This window comes from Triplophysa dalaica, chromosome 2, assembly GCF_015846415.1.
Source record: "Triplophysa dalaica isolate WHDGS20190420 chromosome 2, ASM1584641v1, whole genome shotgun sequence".
In the NCBI taxonomy this organism is placed as follows: domain Eukaryota; kingdom Metazoa; phylum Chordata; class Actinopteri; order Cypriniformes; family Nemacheilidae; genus Triplophysa; species Triplophysa dalaica.
Genome location: NC_079543.1, coordinates 2,140,715 through 2,159,952, shown reverse-complemented (window position 1 = coordinate 2,159,952; position 19,238 = coordinate 2,140,715). Strand labels below are relative to the sequence as shown.

At 36.5% G+C, this 19,238-nt stretch overlaps 1 protein-coding gene and 1 pseudogene across 1 annotated transcript; one reads left to right on the top strand and one right to left on the bottom strand.

Annotated features, from left to right (window-relative positions):
• Window positions 1–1,047: 1,047 nt before the first annotated feature.
• Window positions 1,048–5,895, top strand: LOC130435835 (GTPase IMAP family member 9-like; the record flags this gene model as incomplete). The annotated part of the gene is made up of 3 exons (XM_056766688.1): window positions 1,048–1,108; window positions 1,811–2,580; window positions 5,848–5,895. Coding segments are annotated over exons 1-3 (879 nt in total), but the record flags the coding sequence as incomplete, so codon positions are not given.
• Window positions 5,896–8,433: 2,538 nt separating this feature from the next.
• LOC130437683 (B-cell receptor CD22-like) lies at window positions 8,434–13,714 on the bottom strand (annotated as a pseudogene).
• Window positions 13,715–19,238: the final 5,524 nt, after the last annotated feature.

Sequence of the window (19,238 nt, the reverse complement as noted above, 5' to 3'; positions counted from 1 at the left end):
AACGTTTCCTTGTTTGATTCATTTGGTGATGTGACTGTCACACATTAAATAAAATATTTGTTCAAAAATGCTAGACCAAAGTGAAACTGAAACGTTTTAAATAATTAAATCTTTAGTTCTATTTTTACTATTTATTAATTTTATTTAAAAAAATAATTTCCTGTGCACTGCATATACAGCATACCCCATTTTTCCGCCACTGGTGAAGGTACCACATGATTTATGTGTTAATAGTGTTTGTGGGGTCGAAAAAACTATTTCACACTTAATGTGGTAGAGAATTTTACAGTGTTTTTCCATATTTTTTATGCATACAAAATTTCAGGTTCATTCATGCAGTAACAAAACACTGAAAACCAAGATCAAGACACAGAGCTGCTAAACATGACAGAAAGCGAGGTGAAGAAGAATGGAGGAGCCGCTATACAAAACATTTGGATGACTGAACTGTAAACGGAGAGTATTAAAATCATCACTGGAGTATCAGAATATAATATATTTTCAATTAGTGTTGTCTGGACTTTATGAGTATGGTGATAATGTGCACAGATTTTACTATGTGAACTGTATTATCCTACTGCTTCATTGGCTAAGACGTCCGAAAGACGTCTTTTATGAAAGTTTTTTATAGCATCATTTTATGACATCTTCTGAATGTCTAATATTGAAGTCCAGGGGACCTCTGTACAAAGTTGAGATTTCAAATTTCTGGTATTTTTCATGAAAATAAATGAATTCAGTGAGACTGTTCGAGGACTGATCACGATCACATGGCATCAATAAAGTTACAACTTTCATCAGGGGACGTCTTTTTAACGTCGACAAATTCTTCGAAAATATTCCTCATGACAAATTAACAATTAACAGAGTGTTCTTTTCTTTTTACTGCAGGATCAAGCTGGACTAAATGGAAAATACAATGTCAAGAAGTATTAAATGTTCTTTTATTTTATTTCCAAAATCCTCAAAACAGTAAAATGATCATAACTTTTCAATGATAAAACACTCCCAGACAGCAAATTGTCTGAGTCACACTTTACCCCCCATATGCCTCATCTGGCCCACATACCACATGGAATGATGAGCGGTTCACTCCTGTTTTCCACAAGTAATCCAAAGGAAAGTCAAAAACAGCCAAGACAAAATGGACTCAAATATAAGCGAGAGTTCATTTTAATTCATTTTAAAACCAACACCTTTCTATTCCTCTTTAAATAATTGAAATATTTATTAAATTTTATTATAACTTTTAATAAGTCATTACTGTTTACAAACACAATCACTGAAGAAAATTCGAACAGCAACAGACAAAAATACAAATGAGTCACAGAATAAATTCATCAACGAAATGAAAAAGCTCATCATTCATGTTTGAATAAATAATTTATAGCTCAAGATAACTTGAATTGAATTGCCTGTGACAAAATTACAATTTTCTTTAATTTATACAGAAATTAAAACTATATACTGGAAACAAGTCTTAGATTATTACTTTGTGAACCAAAGCAGATACAAAATCTACTTCATATTAGAATTCTTTTTAAATTGGTAACATTTTTATTCTTTTTCCAGTGTGAAAACCTACACAACCATCTTCCATTTTATTTTTAATCAAGATAAACAATGTTGTTTACATGAATGTGTATTTGTGTTCTATTCTGTAAGTGAAATGACAAAACAAACAATATCTAATCTAAATCTATAATAATTTTTCTGCTTGGATGTTTTTTTGTTGTTTTTTATTGAATTATAGAGACACTTGCTTAATTGTTGTCTGTAAAATGAACATTCTTTCATCTTTCTTATACAGATCTGAGGATTGTTTTGGTGGGTAAAACTGGATCAGGAAAGAGTTCATCAGGAAACACTATACTGGGTAGAAATGAGTTTAAAGAATGTAATTCCATGGATTCAGTCACTAAATCGTGCGAGAAACAAACGGCTGACGTGTGTGAAAGGACCATCTCAGTCATTGACACTCCAGGACTGTTTGATACATCATTGACTGAAGAAAAGTTAAAGTCTGAAATACAGAAGTGTATAGAGATGTCTGTGCCTGGTCCTCACACGTTTCTGCTGGTCATCAGACTGGATGTGAGATTCACAGAAGAGGAGAAGAACACAGTGAAATGGATTCAGGAGAACTTTGGAGAAGATGCTGCACGTTACACCATCATTCTGTTCACTCACGCTGATGTGCTGGGGGATAAAACAGTAAAGGAACATATCGGACATTGCAACAATTTACAAGCACTGATTAACAGTTGTAGTGATAGATCTCACCAATTTAACAATAACAACAGAAAAAATAAAGTTCAGGTCACACAACTGCTGGATTTGATAGATAAAATGGTGAAGAAGAATGGAGGTCAACACTACACGAATGACATATATAATAAGGTCCAAAAAAAGATTCAATTGGAAAATTTCAAAAATACAAGCGTAGAGTTCGGGAAAAAAGCAGTAGTATTTACAGGAGGAGCAGTAGCAGGAGTAGCAGGAGTAGCAGGGGCAGGGGCAAGATTTGCAGCATCAGTACCAGCACCAGCACCACTCATATGGGGAGGAATAGGAACAGCAGTAGGAGCAGTTATATTTGGAGCAGCAGCAATATTAGCAATAGGGTTTCAATGTTTATGAGACATTGTTCTGTATAATCTTTTTGTTTGCAATGCTATAATTGAAAATGTATCCTCTATTTCTCTAGCAGTCTGTTTTTTTACTTGTCTTGTAATCAAAACAAAACATGCTCTTCTTTTCATGATATCGTTGTTGATATCTTTAGAATTTATAAGTTAGACATAATTAATAGTGCATAAGGATTTATAATCCGTTTAATATTTGACCTGTGGTTCTCTCTCCTTTATCTCAAATGTGTGCTTTCACTGTGCGTGTGTGTGAGTGTGTTTGCGTGTGTGTGTGGAGCATTTGTATGTCTGTCTTTTGTGGTTTTCACCTTTTTCTTGTTTTTACAGGTATATGCCTTTAGTGGTTTTTCTTGTATTCAATGTGTCTCATTAAAGCTGCTTTGTAACAATGAAAATTGTAAAAAGCACTATATAAATAAAGTTGAGTTGAGTTGAGTTGTTGCACTCTGTTCCATGAATATTGAGTTTAAAATGACCCTTAAAACATATGTGTACCTGTCCTCCATCTCATAGGACAAGAAAAGGCATTTGTCACTTTACTCAAATACGATGCACTGGATGGTTCACTGAACTATTAGTTTGGAATGATGGCATGTTTTGGAGCTTTTTCAATTTAAACTGTCAGGATGTTTAATCTTCACATTTAATCATTTAATCTTTTTGCCTTTAACAGGCAATCAAAGATTTAACTGCGCGAAACTGTTGAAGCTATTAGATCGTAAGTGTTCTTATTTGAAGTCAGTGTTTATGTGTCCTATGATTTATGATCCTGCCTCTTCTTGTCTTGCTTTTCTTGTCTTGTGAGAGGGTCATGCCAGCTGCTCGTGTTTTGTGTGGAAGCGCATGGTCATTGTTTGTTATAATGGCCATGTGCTCTGAGCAGGGTTCGAATCGATGATCAGTCTGACTTTAACACAAAAGTCTGACACACAAACAAGTGACCTATAGCACAGAGCACTGATGGGGACTGGGAACATGAGATTTTTTTATTATTTATGTTGTTTCATTTATTCATTCATTCATATACTGATTCATTTGTTTGTTTATTGGTTCAGTTATCTATTTATAAGTCATTTTCAGCACATCAGAAAATCCACTGTGTGCCGAGCAGAAAGTGTGCCTCTCTCTCAAGCGCTGTCTGCCGTCATGTTGCTTTTTTGGGTGCCATTGCTATGGTCAAGGATCGTATTTCTCCTGTTTTGGAGTCTTACAACTGGTTCCATGTCAGATACCATATTCATTTTAAAATCCTTATTGTAACATTTAAGGATTTGCATCCTCAGTACCTGTTTGATCTGTTATTGCTTTACACACCATGTTGAAATTTGCGCTCTTCTCCGTGTCTTGTTTCGCCCAAATATTGATCTACTGCAAATTAAATATAGCATAGCAACAAAATATGATTGTGTTTCCTATCAGAATATTTCTATGTTGTTCAACTAATCTTAACTGCACAGGTTTCAAACAGCAGATTGATCACTGTGGACAAACGAGTCATTATGGTAATGTCAGGCCCTTTGCACTCATTGCCGTATGTACAGAAATGTCTCCAAAAGCAGAGAAACGTTTTTCATTAAGTTGCCCAGCAAGTGTTAAGGTAGACCAAATAGCACAACAACATGTCACGTTTTTAGATAACTGGTCATTTTTAGGTGAGTATAAATATGTGTGGGGTGGGATGTTGTCTTTACAAAATTTTAAAACCATTTTTTGATTTAACAAGGTTATCTGCAAAAGTCTAACATCATAATAAATCTTTCTTTCTGAGGACAATTTTGCTTGTGACTAATGCACATTGCTGTATCAATATTATATAAATGCCCAAGTAACCTACATTATAACCAGTGGTGTAGTCGGGCACATTCTTATTCATACTGCTATGGGTGAGAATCCACTAGATGGCACAATGTTCAGTGATGTGTTATAAACAAGACAAACAACAGAATAAATAACCAGGGTACAGTTGTCGAGAATAAAACGGAGACATGTACAGATTGTTTTTTTGAATCGTCAAGGTATAGTTTAATTTACGTATGTAAGATTATTACTTTTTGTCTATGTAGAAGGTTAAAGAGTCTAGTCGATGGAACACACAAAGTTTCAGGCCTGGGGACCAAGAATGACACAGACACAGAAGTGCAGTTCAATCTGAGTTCAAAGTTTATTGAATATAGTTCCAATACTTATTTTCATTAAAGAGGAAGTAATATGTCATGGAAAGATACCAGAAGTTTATTCATGTTATTCACATGATTTATTTCCTTGTTCTTAGAAATTCTCAGAAGTATATCTATTAATATTGTTAGCAAAAGGCAGCAGGATGATCTGAACATTCTGTTAGCTTGGTCAGCACTTAAACTCAAGTAAGGTTAGAATGATTCGTGAACAATAATCATTGCAATACATTGCACATAATATGTGGGACACAAGCAAAACCCAAATTCTCACAACGTATTATATAAAGCTAATGTTTTGCAATGTGGAAATGGCTTTTTTAGCAACTTCAAGTGCTGCACAATACCAGTAAACAGAGAGTGATTTATAAAAATCAAAACAACAGGGGCCCATTTCAGAAAGCAGGGTAAGTGCAAACTCAGAGTAAGTCAACCCCAGAAAATGGAATACTCAGGGTTTTTGGTTTCAGAACGCAAGGTATGTCAAACCCGCGACCGCGGGGTAAGTCAAGCCCATTTCAGAAATCGAGGTATCTTATACTCCGAGTGAATAACCAGAGTAACATACTCCGTGAACCTAACCTGGTCGGGAGCAGGTTTTATTCCGCAAACCCAGGGTTTGTTACAATCTCCGCCCCCTTTTCGAAGCATGAGCGGTGTTGAAATTACATACGTCATTTGTTTATTGATTCGTGCTCCTAATCGCGCTCAATTTAATCACACAGAACTTAAAATGGCATGTCTGTTTATTCAGAAACCCGAAGATGAGGAAGCTGCATTAATTCGCAGAGAATTACATTTATGTCGGGAGAGAATTGTGAGGCACGGTTTGGACGTTTTATCTTAACTTTTAAGGCCAGTTTAAGTAGTATATTTAACATTTCCCAATCAGGCATCCTACTAGAAAGAGAATTTTATTTCTTTAAACTTTCCTGAATGAATGATGTTAGTGTATTTCATATTCAGCTGCTGCCAAGATCTTTTTATTGCAGAAGGATTGCACCTAGATGAGAGCGAGAGAGAGAGAGATAGAGGAAGAGACAGATAGAGAGATAGAGAGAGAGACAGAGAGAGACAGAGAGAGAGAGAGAGAGAGACAGAGAGAGAGAGAGAGAGACAGAGAGACAGAGAGACAGAGAGAGTTAAATGTAATTCCCATTTTCACAGTTTCAACAAAATAAATATAAAAGTGATTGACATATAAACTTGCGCATTAACACGTGAAGCACTTTTCTCCCACGTCAACTCTCTTTCTTTTGCTGTTGAGGCTGTGATGCTCTTTTTTCTAAATATGTGCTCATATTCACCGTACGCTTGTAACAGTACATCCAATTCGATTGGTGAGAAATAAACAGAGTGCTTTTTGTCACGTGCCGTTGCCATGGTGAATCGTGCTATCTTCACTCAATTGATGAGGGCTTTTTACTGCCATGGTGCACGCGCGTGACCTAGGGTGAATTTACTCAGAGTGGATTGAACTAACTCAAATCAGCTGGACTGAAACTGAAAACTCAGATTAGCGATTTTCTGAGGAAATCAACTCAGAGTTCAGATTTAAACTCGGGGTTGGTTGAACTTCCTTATTGAAACGGGCCCCAGGACATAAGGATTCAAAACACAACTGAAACAGACTAGCAGGTACAGGATCAGCAATTGAGGTGGTTGCTTTCGTTTTTAAAACAACAACACAGAGAAACTGAGAATCTAGAGTGGAGAAATTAGAGAGAGACACACCAGAAAATTCAGAGATGTTAAATGTTGATGCGACCAATGTATGAGTAGTGGTAATGTGATCATGTATATCTGCAGCCTTAGTGCTGAAGAACTCAAGAAACCTGTTACATAGGTGAGCTGAAGCACCAGCTCACCTGGTCATTGGAGATGGTATTTTTGTTAAGCGGTGTGTTGAGTCAAACAGTTGTTTAGGGTTTCTCTGATTACTGATTTGTGAAAAATAGGCAGACCTAGCTAACACAATTTTAGTTTTACATTCAAGCAAGCTATCTTTCCAAGCCTGGTTATACACAGTTAAACCTGTCAAACACAATCTAGGATCCATTTTGCGACACAAAGCCTTCATAGCTCACAGATCATCAATATACCAAGGTGCAGAGCGAGAAAAAGAAACAGATCGTGATTTAACAGAAGCAAGAGTGTCCAGGCCAGACAAGAGAACCGAATTCAGCTTAGATATTTAGTTGTTTAGTGCGTCAGATGGTAGAACACTAGATAAAATCAGAAACTTAATGGACTCAATAGATCTATATTTTCGATAGTTAATAATGCGAGGAGCAGAAATATTTAAGACAGGAAGTTCCACATGTAAAAGGACATCCCAATGATCAGTCAGCCCTAGATCAGAGATTGACAACTGAGACACAAATGAACCGTTCATTCAGAATCACAAGATCTAAAATGTGCCCTTTGTTGTGAGTGGGACAGTCAAGAGTTGGTTTAAATCAAAGCATTATGATAATGATGCCAAATATCTTGTTGTTGTAGAGTATTTTATGTCTCTGTGGATGTTAAAGTCTCCCAAAAGAAGAATTCTCTCGAATTTGAGGACCAACACAGACAGCATTTCTGCGAAATTAGATAAGAAGCCATTTTTCCCTTTGGAGGCCTGTAGACAGTTGTAGATCTTATTAGTTTGTTGCTAACTTGAGCCATATTATGTGGTTTCTTTATAATGAACTTCTTTTATCTTTCATGGTTTGATCGATCAAAAACGACGCACAGCAAAGGTATTTTGAGTTTGTGATAGTGAAGGGAACATGACTTGCTGCAAGACGCAAAATATGGGGGGAATCGAGTACCAGATTAAGAGCTGCTAGGATATGTTGATGTTTGCTAAAACGGTGAAATGAGCTGTATAAAACAGGTGTATCATTTTAGTACTTATAAATATCTACATGTATAAAAACCTATTCATTTACATAAAGGCCGTCTCATTTACAGACAGGCCCCCTCCAAAAAAAAATTCTGGCTACGTTACTGTGACACACTAAAAATTAGTGGTCGACCGATATGGGTTTTTTAATGGCTGAAGCCGATATTAAGAAATCACTGTGGCCGATATAAGAAGTGCAATTATAGTAGAAAAGAAACATACAAGAAATTAATGACATTTAATAAACTGCCATCCATCCATTTTCTACCGCTTATCCGAACTACCTCGGGTCACGGGGAGCCTACACCTATCTCAGGAGTCATCGGGCATCAAGGCAGGATACACCCTGGATGGAGTGCCAACCCATCGCAAGGGCACACACACTCACTCATTCATTCACTCACGCACTCACACCCTACGGACAATTTTTTCCAGAGATGCCAATCAACCTACCATGCATGTCTCTGGACCAGGGGAGGAAACCGGAGTACCCGCAGGAAACCACCGAGGCACGGGGAGAACATGCAAACTCCACACACACAAGTCGGAAGCGGGAATCAAACCCCCAACCCTGGAGGTGTGAGGCGAACGTGCTAACCACTAAGCCACCGTGCCCCCCCCATTTAATAAACTTATTTTGCAAAATATTTATGCACAATTCTCTTTATTGTAGAACATTTAATGAGGTAACACTTCAATATTGACAATTAGTGCAGCTTTTTTGTTTACATGTTTTACTGCTTCTTTAATCCAGAAGATTCTAGATAACGTTTACATTTAATGACAAAAACAGAATGTAATTCATTAATATTAATATACAGTTTCTGTTTGTTTTAATCGTATCCCAGGGTGGAGCATAGTTTTCTATAAATGTAAGTTGAATTTTCACTTTCAACAACTTCTGATTGCATTTCTCGCGCTGGTAGAATGATGGAGAGATGGTCTAATACCTGCAGTATTATCTAATACTGATAGATTCTCATACACAGAAGAGTTCACAATGGGAGTTGAGCGTGTGTCTTCAGGACGGACTGTCTGTGTGAAAAACATAAAGAGTGACATTATCTAATCTAGATAGATGGACTGACTCGTTGTGGATTGTAATGTTTGAGATCTGTCTTACTGCCAGCGTGTCATACAGGTCAGATGATCTGGTGTTGAGTTCAAGGGCTGTATATGTGTCATTACTGACACCATCATTCTATAAAGAACAGAGAGAAGTTACTCTAAAGACAGATTTGCAAACGACTCGTGCACCAAACAAGACTTCTGAACTCATGGCGTCTGATAAACAGATGAAAATTATGGTCAATCTTCAACGTAAAACTTCTGGATCTTCTGGACTTTCTCACCTCATACTCATGAGCAATAGATCTTTTTCTACTTTTCATCTGCATCCTTTTACTGTTTCATAAAGGGAAATATATATCATATATTTTCATGCATACAAATACTGTTTAAATAGTATCATGTTCCTCAGTAAAAGACTTTGACATACATGATAACTATTATAATGATGATGATGATGAACAATCCTCCACATGCCACTGTGATTCCAACCGGTAGATGCCAGTAAACATTATGATGCACTGAATGAGAAAATATCAAGATTTACTCTCCACACTGAGAAAAGATGTAAAGAACTCACGCTGCAATGTTCTTCACTGTTTTATAATAAACTTACACAAGACATTTAAAGTCACAGAATCAGAATATTTCTCTCCACACAGTATGTCGGGTCTTGCACTTGTATTCTCCACTGTGATCAGATCTGATGTTTGAGATGATGTAGATGTTTCCAGATCCTAAAGATGTTTCTTCTTTAAACCAAAAAGAACGACTCAATCTACTTACATGACACACCTTTAACAATGAGTGAAACAACATCTGATCTCTGAGATCCAGGTTCATTCTGAGCCACACAGTAAAACCATCCACTGAGACTTGAATTAATGTTACTGATGCTGAACGTCTGTCCAGATCCAACAGATGATGTTTGATTCTCTTTAAACCAGCTGTAGTTGTGAACAGGTGGATTTGATTCACTGCTGCAGGTCAGATTCACTGAATCACCCTCCACTATTACACCAGAAGAACTGATGGATGTTGAGACGTTCCTTGGAGGATCTGAAAATAACATTTGCCAATGTTAAATATTTGTGGGTTTCAGGCTGGGATGTTCTACATTGTTTAAAAATAAACTCACACAAAACATTCAAAGTCACAGAATCAGAATATTTCTCTCCACATGTATGTCGGGTCTTGCACTTGTAATGTCCACTGTGATCAGATCTGATGTTTTAGATGATGAAGATGTTTCCAGATCCTACAAATGTTTCTTCTTTAAAACAGCTGTAGATGTGAACAGGTGGATTTGATTCACTGCTGCAGGTCAGATTCACTGAATCACCCTCCACTATTACACCAGAAGAACTGATGGAGATCACAGGTTTATCTGGAAGACATAAAGAAAAAAAGGTTATAGGCCAACACACAAAGTCTGCCGTTCTCAAAGGACATTTATTTTGTACTCTAGATTTGGAGTCACTGAATGTCCCTCCATCACTCTCTCACCTTCAGACTCCACCTGAAGATCTGACCACAACACAACACTGATCCTCCACATGTCATTCAACACATCACATTATTATCATCAAACACTCATTCACTCTCACCTGTGACATCAAGAGTCACTCCAGGTGCACCGATCCATTTCCCACCAGGTTTGTGAGTGATGAATGTGAAATAGTACTCGTTTGAATCTGTGTGTCTCACATCAGTCAGTCTGACGCTGCAGTCGTGCTGTTTATCTCCCAGATACTGAATCCTCTCACTGTATTTAGAGTCATTAAACAGATTTGGAGGATCAGAACTGTCAGTGTTGGTCCAGAACACTTCTGTGATCTTATGTCCAGTAGGGTATTTATAAGTGCACTTTATTGTCACTGTTGATCCCTTCAGTGCACAGATGTGTAAAGAGCTGTAAGTCACACCCCAACCACTCTGACAACAAACTCCTGAAACACAAATAAATGAAGGAAATGTCAGTTTGTGAACAATGTAAAACAGTTTTAACTGACTCAAGTATGAAGGTCTTTAGAGGATGCTGAAAGACCTTTGAGAAAATTTGCCAAGATCATCATGTACAGTGAAGATGTTGTGCATTTGGAGATGTTGTGTAGGTTTTGGTGCACATCCAAGTGTTAAAATGTTTAGATTATTTCAAATTTGTATTGAGTGATACAATTTAAATTATTACTGAGATTATTCAGAGCTCAATATGATTAATAGTTAACAGCTAGATATCTTGATTTCAATCTATGTGCTGCATCCAAAGTTACACTTTAACTGTCAGCACCGCATCAGTTTTATCATAAGAAACATCAGTAGCATGAATGCAAGTGACCGATACTAAAAAAGATTATGTGTTAATATAGTAAATGTTTCACCACGGCTTTCAGTGCCTGAGGCTTTCTTTCTTCTGCAAAACACAAAAGAGGATATTTTGAAGAATTTTGGTTGTCGTAAATTCGAATGTGGAAGCAAAGACTTCATTAATAAAAACTCAAATTAAAACACCCACGATGGGTAAAAACATGATAACAAAGACTTCCAAAATATTAACATAAACCAGAACCTCCCACGATGGGGACAAAACAGAAGAACAGGGCAACTTTCTAAAACTACGTAAATCTTTAACAGGACTAAGACTAAACTAAATAACAACAAGACCAGGCAAGAGCAAAACAGACGGCAGGATACTAACAGCAGGATAGACGTAGAAACACAAAACGGACAGCAAACATGAGGGCATTAAATAGGAGACTTACAAAGGATAATGAACAACAGACAGGTGTCAAGAAGGAAACACTGATGGGAGCTAAATGAGATAATGAGAGGGGCGTGGCTAAAGACAAGACCGGAGAGAGCGCATGTTACGTCAGAACCAACAATAACATGTCTCTCTCCACAAAAAGCATGACGCTCTGTCATGATCCTGCAACTAGACCATGAAAGACATGACATGATGAGGCAGAATCATGACAGTTGGTAATTAAAAACCGTTGTCCCCTTTTACTTTCATTGTATGGACACAAAACAAAGACCAACGGTTTTCTGATACTGACATTCTTCAAAATATCTTCATTTGGTGTTCTGCAAGTTTGAAATGATAATAGGGTGAGTACATGATGACAGAATGTTTTGGGTGAACTATCCCTTTAAGACAACCAAGATGTCTGAGGAACAGACGCTGAAGTGATGATGTAACTCACCCGGAATCATGAGCAGAACGATCAGAGGAAGAAGACGAGCCATTCTAAACAGAAAATATAAAACACACTCGGTGTCCCTGGTGTCAAATGTACACCTGCTGGTCTATATATGAGTCCGTAGCTACGGGTTTACAAATTTACTCTGGTGTGAAATTTTAATTTATTCATGCATTTAATGAATCAATTGAGTTCACTTTACAAGTGATGACAGAAAAAAAGGACCGTGGCCACAAAGATTCATGTCATATAAACACACAATCAAATATGCTAATAAAACACATATTCACATGTAACTCATTTAAACGCTTGAACTTTTGAATATCATTAGTAGAGATTTAGTTGTATTTATTGAACCAGTTATTTATATTCAACATTATGGTGATCAGTGTTTTATTTGGTTGGGCACTTGGACAAAAGTCCTGCTTGTGAATAGCAGTGTTCTGAACATACATCATGATGAAGCAAGCAGAACATGCAATGCACAGTCCTGTCTTTTTATTAATCTCTCTAGCTGAATTTTATTATAACAAATAACACTGCTTTTCATTTGTCTCATACACTATGCCTTACTTAATAAAAAGACAGGACTGTGCATTGCATGTTCTGCTTGCTTCATCATGATGTATGTTCAGAACACTGCCTAAAATTTTTCTTAGACATGCTAAGACTTCAACACTAATCCTACAATACTCTACAGTGGTGGTAAATACAAAGAAATGCATGCTGGGTGACATTGTTAAGTTTAATGCTTCTCTATTACTTAGCATTCACTGCAGCATTTATGTTTTATTGATTGTAGCCATTATTGAGATTTGTATGCTGAGTTTTGATGTCTGTGTCCAACAGCTTAAATCGTCTTATTTACAATTGTTGACAAAGGCAGTATAAGTTTATCTTATACACTGTTATTGACAAACATCTGCATCTCTAGCTTGACCAAAACATACAAACATTTAATAACACCATCATCATTTTCTGATGTTTTCAAGCAAAGTCTACATACAACAAATATTTCAAACTGGCAGTGAGTCTTTTTAACTAATTTTGACAAAGCAAAAGAAACGGGTTAGAAATAAAAGGAAAGTTCAAGTACCCCACTAAAGAGAATCTTCCCCACCCGAATGGTGACGTCACATTACTCAAACTGCAGCTAAACCTCTAACTCTACATGAACATCTTTTACCCTCAAACTTCTTTTAATAAGTTATTATGGCAACACTGTTTAAAGTTATTTGAAGAATCTTGATATTTTGTGATATCAATAGACCACATTAGTTCTGCACATAGATCTGTTGTGTTTGCTTTACATCAGATGGGTATCTAAACACTTCATGAACAGCAGGTGTCATCACTAAAGATCGTCATCAATTGTAAAATGAGCTCAATTGATTAATAAACTGCATGAATAAATCAACATTTCACACCAGAAAGACTCTGATTCAGTGTACATCTGTACACCCATAGGTAAGGATTCACATAAACACCAGCGGGTGTACATTTTACACCAAGAACTTTGATGTGAAAACACCATCTGTCAAATGTACTACAGACTCTACAGTCTTTCAGATTAAACTTTAATCTCTCAATGCAGTCTCTTGCAATATTTTATTCATTAAAAAGTGTGACTCTTACCGAGCTCTGATGAGTCTGATCTCCAGCGCTCAGATGACAGACGATGAGAACACGCTCAACTTTAAGAACAAAATGCAAACGCAAGCTGAACGTCTCTTCCTCTTTCTGTAATTTTGTTATCTGTCCCCATCAGCACATGAACAACGGATGTGCTAAAAATAAGTCTTGCAAAACAAAAATGCTGTGATCATAAAGAGTTTTAAATGTGGTTATAAAGGTATAGTTCATTTAATAACTCTATTAAAATTCTGTCATTATCTACTCGCCCTCATGCTATGTAGGACTTTCTTCTTTACAAAACACATTATATTCAGCACTAAATTTCCATTTTGCAGAATGAAAGCTTTAAACGTCCCTAAAAAACATCACTTATGCCCGTTTAAAGCATAATTTAAACACAGTGCCTTAAACACAGAGAAACTCATAGAAACAGAACGTCACAGAAAGTTAAAAAACGTCACAGAGAACAACAAAGAGAAACCTGATATTTCACACTTTACTGTTTGCAAGCAGAATAACATCATTATAAAGGTCATTTAAAATGTTATATTTGCATATTATTGGGTCACTGTTTTATTTGAATTCCAAAAACCTGCAAACAACTTCTCATGGTGTTTTTATTTTGATAAACAATAAATATGAATAGTTTGCAGTGTTTGAATCGTCTGGATAAATCGTTTGATTTTATTCTCAACAGCAATAGACTTTAAGCACATTCACTTCTGATGTGACGTCTAAAACATTGAATTTATGAAGCCAGATCATACAGCATAAATCAGACCGAGTTTGACACTTCACAACATATCAAGCAATAATGAAATGTGAAGTAGAGTATGATCATACACAGCAATGAGTGGTACTGGAGACTCACTCAGTGAAGTCTTTCACTCATATAACATTACAGATCAAGTCTACAGAACTGCAGTGAATTCATCTTCTTGAACTCCATTTGAAATTATAAAACCAAGATTATAATTTCTTAACACAATTCACCTTATAAGGCACATGATTCAAAGCTCCTATGTTTTAAAAAAAATCTAATATGTAAATGGTGTTAATTTGTGGAAACATCAGGATCTGTGTCAGTGAAGTCAATAATTGTTTTTCTTAATTGTCTTTTTAGAGGGCGATGAAGCTGAATGTATTGTGTAATTTCTGAGTGATTTTGGCCAAACAAGATACAGCTGGGAAAATAAGTATTTGACACATCAGCATTTTTATCAGTAAGGGGATTTCGAAGTGGACTATTAACACAAAATTTCCACCAGATGTAGCCATCAAGACAAATATTGAATTCATACAAGAGAAATCAGAACATTTAAGTATACAAGTTCAGTCATAATAAATAAAGTGCATTTACATCACACAAATGCACTTTACGTCATTTTAAGCACGTTTAGAGCACATTTTGTGTCCAGTGATGTTTCAATTCAATTCAATTCAAGTTTATTTATATAGCGCTTTTCACAATGTGTATTGTTTCAAAGCAGCTTTACAGGGGTAAACAGGAAAAACAGAAAAGTTTAAACACAGCACAGTGCATGGTATTTATACAACGAGTAAGATCATTCTAATAAATAATATCTAATTTCTAAATAAATAAATAAATAAATGAATGAATGCAGTCTCCCAGTGAGCAGGCCAACACTGCCCTGCTGTGGCGAGGAACCCAAACTCCAATGATTGATTAATGGAGAAAAAAACCTCGGGAGAAACCAGGCTCAACCGGGAGGGCCAGATCCCCTCTGACGTGTCATAGCTGCACTCAAACTGGTGACATGTGATTTTAGTTTAGCATTTAATACCAGATATTGTAACTTCAGCATTAATAAGACAAATAGTCCGTCTTTACTCTTGGTTGGGGATGTAGTGGTCTGAGCTGGGATGGTCTGATGGTCATATTTCTCTTGGCTGGTGGTGGAATTGCCTTAGATGGAGCTGGGATGGTCAGTCAGTCTGCAGCTGTATCTGGTGTAATCTCAAATTGGGGATGGGCATTTGTCGGTCGCCTGGACATGGTGGAACTTCTTCCTACCTCGGGATGGGCATCCCGAGGCAGAGGCGGAAAGAGAATAAAGAGAATAATTAGCGTAGCTGCTGTTCATTAACTATGCATTATGTGAAGGCTTGGCTGAAAAGATGTGTCTCTAATCTAGATTTAAATTGGGAGAGTGTGTCTGACCCTCAAATAGTATCAGGAAGGCTATTCCAGAGTTTAGGTGCTACATATGAGAAAGCTCGACCCCCTTTGCTGGATTTTGTTATTCTAGGTGTTGTCAAAAGTCCTAAGTTTTGAGATCTTAGAGAGCGTGATGGGTTGTAACGTGATAAAAGCTCTGTTAAGTAAGTAGGTGCTAAACCGTTCAGGGCTTTGTAAGTAATTAAAATAATTTTAAAATCAATACGATACTTAATGGGTAGCCAGTGAAGCGGTGATAAAACTGGGGTTATGTGATCGTATTTTCTTGACTTAGTAAGAACTCTGGCAGCAGCATTCTGAACTAACTGTAGTTTGTTTATCGATGATACAGAACAACCACTAAGTAGAGCATCACAATAGTCAAGTCGTGAGGTCACAAATGCATGAATAAGCTTTTCTGCGTCAACAACACATCAAAAAAATCGTAATTTGACAACATTTCTAAGGTGGAAGAAGGCTGTTTTTGTGATATTTGAGATGTGATTTTTAAATGACAGGTTGCCGTCTAATATAACGCCTAGGTCTTTAACTGTATTTGTTGGAGTAACAGTGCAGCTTTCAATTTGCAGGCTGTAATCGGAGATATTCTGTTTACTTGATTTTGGTGCTATAAGTAATATTTCTGAGGCCTAAAAACCAGAGGCGTGAAAGTTCGTGACATGTTTTCTCTCGTACTTGGGTACTTTTCCATTGTTTATTGGGCATGATCCAGCAGTTTTTGATGACTTCATAAGTATTTAAATTTTGGCCACTGAATTAAAATATGTTTTAAAAATAAGACAATAACGAGCGAACCACCGTTAGATACATAACTTGTTGTCTACTAAATAAAAGTTGCAGATCAAAAGCATTGGATGAAGAAAGTAAGAGATAACATGAATTTACCTGATTGGTTTTTGAGGAGATCTCCTCTCAGAAGTTTCTTTAAAGCATGTGGTGTGGTTTACACCCTGCCATGGGTTTTCTTGTATTGTGGTGTGACCCCGCCCCCTCGTTTCTCTCCTTGTTATTGTTTCATTTCAATGTGCCTTCATACTTGTGAACTCGCTCTGTACAGAATCAGAGCCAACTTCACAGCAAAATGTTTTTATAATGATATAGAGTAAGTTAATTTAGGAAACCTTTTCAAGAAATTGAACGTAAAGCATCTGAACAGCTGAGAAACACAGCTAATACAGCTCCTTCTGTGGCTCTTTTACTGAACTCTTCAGTGTCTCACTGTGCTGGAAACAGTGTCTCTCCATGTTTTTTGTGGTTAACGACCATATGTGACCAAATTTCTGTACTAGTATGTCCATTACGATTGGTTAGCACTGCACTTTTTGGTTATTATTATTTGTAGTTTACTGTTCCTTATTTTCTGGCTGTTTTTAATTTTCTAATCAGACATTTTGATAAATTCATTCTATAAAGCACACAGTTAGACATCAGAGAGTGTGTCTTGTTACCGTTTCACAGAACTACATTTAGATGATAGTTTTATTGATGATGGAAATCTAAATATAGAATTTATTTATAATAAGTAGGCTCTTCTAGCCCACCTCCAAAGGTTGTGTCTTGTTACTGGCTCCTAGATGAACATTTAGATGTTATTTAATTCACAAAAGTGTAACAACAAAAATGCGCTCTGGAAGCTTTGCAAAGAGTGTGCACTATACTGCCCTCTAGAGGAACACTCTGCAGTTGCTCTGACTGAGATTGAAATCAGAATTGTGAATAAATTATTTAAACATACACAGACTATGATATGTCTACTTCAAAGAGTGTTCTTCTTATAGTTCAGAAAAATGTAACTGTGAGCTTTTATGAAAGCATTACTTTTTAATCGTTTTTGTTGTGTTATAGTTCTCTGATAGGAACAAGTAATAAGACACACACTTTGAGGTTGACATATCAGAGTTTGTTTATTTTTAATAAATGTTTTCACAATGCTGAATGTCAATCTCATTCAGAGCAACTGTTTTCTAGGGGCGTTGTACTGCACACTTTTTAAAAAGCTTCCGGAGCACTTTCTCACTTTTCACATTTCACTGACTTTTGTTGTTTTGCAATTTTGTGAAATAAACTAACATCTACATGTTCGTCAAGGAACTGGTTACACGACATAATCTTTGGAACTGCGCTAGAAGAGCCTATTTATTGGAAATCAAAAATGTTTTGCCATTTAGATTCAGCAGATCAAACAACGACATGTACAAGGGTCAAGATCCCAACTCAAGGAAACTCTGATCACCATGATGGTAACATTCTTGCAACGAACTTTTGTTAACTGGGTTGCATTTCAGGTTGAAGTTGTTTTGTTTCTTTTGGTAAATTAAATGGTTTCCGCTTTTTTTAACTTTTTTGCAGTGATTCTGTACAACTGTTGTTTATATTTGGTTCAGCTCTGCTTTATTTGTTTTGATTATTGACATGTGGCATAACTTTGGCATGCCTGTGGCCCAAATCTGGCAAACAGGAGCGGACCGCATAAGTGCCATCATTCCATGTGGTATCTGGGCCAGATGAGGTGGTATGGGGAGTAAGGTGTGGGCCGGATTTGGGCCGCAAAAATTTGCTGGTTTGGTTGCTATCTGGGACAGAACCAAACATTCATATTTTCCTTATGTTCAAACATGCTTCACAAAATAGTTAAATGATCATTATTTTTGAATCAGAAGATTTAAAACCTCTGTTAGCGGCCATACATCACTGTTCTAATACAAACATATTTATTTACGAATCTATTTCTCATTGTATTTTGTACTCGACTATCTTAAGTTGTAACTAATAAGGACAACTTGAGACATGCCAACGTTTGGGTTTATTATATTTTGACAATGTTTGGGACAAATCATTTTTAGTGATGTGCCTCTATACACCACAGTCCTACTTGTGTAAATTTGTGTCAAGTTTGAAAGAAAAGAAATTATATGCACCAGTCAAATAAAAAAAGTTGGTTGTGTGATTTTGGACCGATCAAACTGTTTGACTGTTTATGTTTTTACACATTTCTCCTTTATTCTCTTTTCTTCTTCCTCTTGAAATTATTTAATCTCAGAACACAAACATAGACTGGATCACCCCATCGGTATGCAAGTCTTTATATTCAAACTTAATAATCAAATTCACTATTTGCTTCGGAAAGGGTGTCATGAAGAGAGATATTTTGCACTGAAACCAGGGATGGGCATGTATTTCAAATACAAAATACTTAACCCTTAGCATGCAGAGGGCGGATCGGGGGGTTATCACTTAATATTTGTTTTAATTCAGTCTAAACTTACCATCATGATGATCAGTGTTTCCTTGAGTTAGGCTCTTGACTCTTGATGGTTACATGTCAAGTATATTTAGCCAATCTGTAACTCTAAAGAGTCAGAGTATATTTGATTGGACAATGCAAATTAAAATTCAAGCGAATTGTGTTGTTTTGTGAAG